Raw genomic sequence first — 3225 nt, 5'->3', positions numbered from 1 at the left:
ATTAGAAGGATGGTTATTTAAACATAAAACTGAAATGAACCAAATAGGAAAAAATCCAACATACTCAATAGGTAAAGATTGTAAGCTTCTCCTCTATGATCAGAAATGAAGTAATGAAGTAACCCCATCACTGCCTCTCAAAATGGTACTGGACATTCTAGTCAGAACAATTAGGGAAGAAAAAACACATAGAAAGAATCCAAACTAAAAAAAGAAAAAGTAAAATTATCTGTGTTCACAGATGACATGATCTATGAAAGACCCTAAAGAATCCTAATTTAATTTTTCCTTGTTTTTTTTTCTATTGTTTGTATTGTTTATTTCTGCTAATCATTGCCTATAACACTTTCCATCTTCAAATTTTTTTTATGTAATACATGGCTGAGGTTAAAAAAAAAAAAAAAAAGAGCTGGAAGGGTGCCTGGGTGCCTTGGTGAGTTAAGCCTCTGCCTTCAGCTCAGTTCATGATCTCAGGGTCCTGGGATTGAGTCACACATTGGGCTCTCTGCTTGGCAGGGAGCTTTCTTCCTCCTCTCCTCTCTCTGCCTGCCTCTCTGCCTACTTGTGATCTCTGTCTGTCAAATAAATAAATTAAATCTTTAAAAAGAAAAAAAAGAGAGAGAGAGCTGAAATAAAAAAAACTTAACTTTCCATGAGAAACAAGGAAAGGAAAAAACTTAGATGAAATGTAGTAGCACAAGAAGTAACAAAGATAAATCTGAAATAAATAAAATAAAGACCAGACTAGGAACAGAACACTGAATATAATGCCCAGTTTCCCCGAAATACTAAAAATGGCTGTGCTTTAACTTGGTCAACATTTATAAGCTATCAAATCAGATAACTTAGGAATAAAAACAATAACAACAACAATAGATAATTCCTAAAATTGCACAAGTTACTAAGACTGAATTATCAACTCTCTGCCAAATAAATGGGAACTTTTCTTACACCAGAAACAGGAATTTAAGTTATATTTGGAAACAAAACTCTCCCAGTACAGAAAAGCCCAAGACCTAGGAAAGTTACAACATTTGATGTAGTCACTGAGTTCCCTAAATCAAATCTTTTCTTTTGCTCAGATTCATTATTTTCCTTTTTTGTGTCTTTGAGGTCAGAAAGTTCTTCCTCTGTTTCCTCCAGCTGGATGTTTATTGCATCAATCCTCTTTTCAATCTCATTTATTGCATTGTTAATCTCATTGATTTTTTTTTTAAGAATTTATTTATGTATTTGACAGACAGAGATCACAAGTAGGCAGAGAGGCAGGCAGAGAGCGAGAGGAGAAAGCAGACCCCCTGCTAAGCAGGGAGCCTGATGCGGGGCTCGATCCCAGGACCCTGGGATCATGACCTGAGCTGAAGGCAGAGGCTTAACCCACTGAGCCACCCAGGCGCCCCTATCTCATTGATTTTTAAAAATTTATTTATTTGAGAGAGAAACAGAGAGAGAGAAAGAGCATGAATGGGAGCTACAGAGAGAGAGGGAAATATCAAGTAGACAGCCCACTGAATGTTGACACTGACCTGGGGCTGGATCCCAGGATCCTGAAATCACTACCTAAGCTTAAGCCAAGAATCAGATATAATTGAGATACCCGTGCACTCCATTTTTCCCCTTTTAACTCTTGTCTGTGTGGTAAAGTTCTCAGCACTTTTTTCTCAAACCTGTGAGTATCCCTATGATTGTTGCCTTTAATTCTCCATTGCGTGTGTTACTGATAACTGCATCCCTTCGATCTCTGGCCATGGCCGTATTTTGTTTCTTCTGGGATAAATTCTTCCATCGTGGCATTTTGTCTAAGTCCGCCTTCCTCTCTGTGTTAGAAAAGCGAGTGATGTGTCCTGCTACATCCTTCTAGTCAGTGGTCCGCAGAGGCTCTCTTTGCCTTCTGTTGACAGTATTTGCTCCCAGGTCTGAGTGTGGTCAGTTTTAACTAGGTGAGCTCTGGTCTGTGAAATGAGACCTGAAATCACCTCCACCAGAATGGAGGTTGTGCAGAACTCTCTGCTCTGCTCAGGAGATGTGGTGTGGGCAGGGGCCTACCTTTCTGGGCCTGAGGTAAGCTAGACTGAGAAGGTCAGTCAACCAGAGCACAGGGTCCTGTGGCTTAGGAAGCAAGCCAGACCGCCAATGTCCTCACTGACAAGGATACTGGGATACTGGGACACTGGGACACTGGGACACTGCTCTACGTTTATGCTACAGGGCAGGAGAGGGAAATGGTGCCATCTAACTCCTGTGTTCTTAGATACATATCTCACTGAATGTTTCCTCACAGGGAAACACTCCTAGACTAGTGAATAATCTTCCCACTCTGTCCCCCAGTCATTCCTCTGATCACTGTTTGCAGGTTGTCTGTACCCAGGTTCCTTGCCTTCCTTCTCACCAGGAGTAGCGCAGCACCTTCTTGGCTCTATCCCAGCCAAGCCTGCTGACCTTTAAAACTCTAGGCTTTAAGACCTGCTAGTTCCAAGAACTCATGAAATTCAACCCCTCTTGTTTTCCAAGCCAGGGGCTTTGGAGAAACATTCTCCTTGTGCGTTCCCTCTGTCATGCCACTTTCTCCACAACCAGGGATCCCTGCCTTCCATAGCACTGTAATTCTTCCCTCCCTCAACCATGTCTCCAAACTTTCTGCCATCTATGATGTGGCCTCTTCTCCCCTTTAACTTGGGGAGTATGATCTGTCAGTCTTCATGGCCATTTCTGGAGTACTGAGGGTGACTTTGTACTTATCTAATTGTGTTCTTGAGATGTGATGAGTCCAGCGTCCCCCATTCCAAGGCCATTTTCCTCTCCTGGGAATCCTTGTTGTTAGAAACCTGTGAAAAGGGGCACCTGAGTGACTCCGTGGGGTAAAGCCTCTGCCTTTGGCTCAGGTCATGATCCCAGGGTCCTGGGATTGAGCACCGCATTGGGCTCTCTGCTCAGTAGGAGCCTGCCTCCCCCTCTCTCTCTGCCTGCCTCTCTGCCTACTTGTGATCTCTGTCAAATAAATAAATAAAATCTTTAAAAAAATAAAAAGAAACCTGTGAAAACTAAAGAAATTTACAACACTGGAGAATACAAACCCAACACATAAAAAATTTGTTGTTTCTACATAAAAAAGAATTCCAAAAGTTAAGACATAATACATTTAGAGGAACACCCCCCAAATAAAATGCTTATAATTCAACATAATGATATCAAATCTGGAACAATGAAAACTATGAATAGTGTGCA

At 41.5% G+C, this 3225-nt stretch overlaps 1 protein-coding gene across 1 annotated transcript in view; it reads right to left on the bottom strand.

Moving 5' to 3' along the window:
* The window catches only part of LOC111140310 (zinc finger protein 260-like), a 4369-nt gene extending 2620 nt beyond the window's left edge, over nt 1-1749 (bottom strand). The window contains 1 exon segment of the mRNA XM_022492594.1: nt 1668-1749. Within this exon segment, the coding sequence (XP_022348302.1) occupies nt 1668-1749 (82 nt within the window).
* Between the last annotated feature and the right edge of the window lie 1476 nt (nt 1750-3225).

Source organism: Enhydra lutris, unplaced genomic scaffold (genome assembly GCF_002288905.1).
Source record: "Enhydra lutris kenyoni isolate GAN:26980312 unplaced genomic scaffold, ASM228890v2 scaffoldscaffold493, whole genome shotgun sequence".
NCBI lineage: Eukaryota > Metazoa > Chordata > Mammalia > Carnivora > Mustelidae > Enhydra > Enhydra lutris.
The sequence above is the reverse complement of the archived record's forward strand: the minus strand, read 5'-3'. Positions and strand labels throughout refer to the sequence as shown.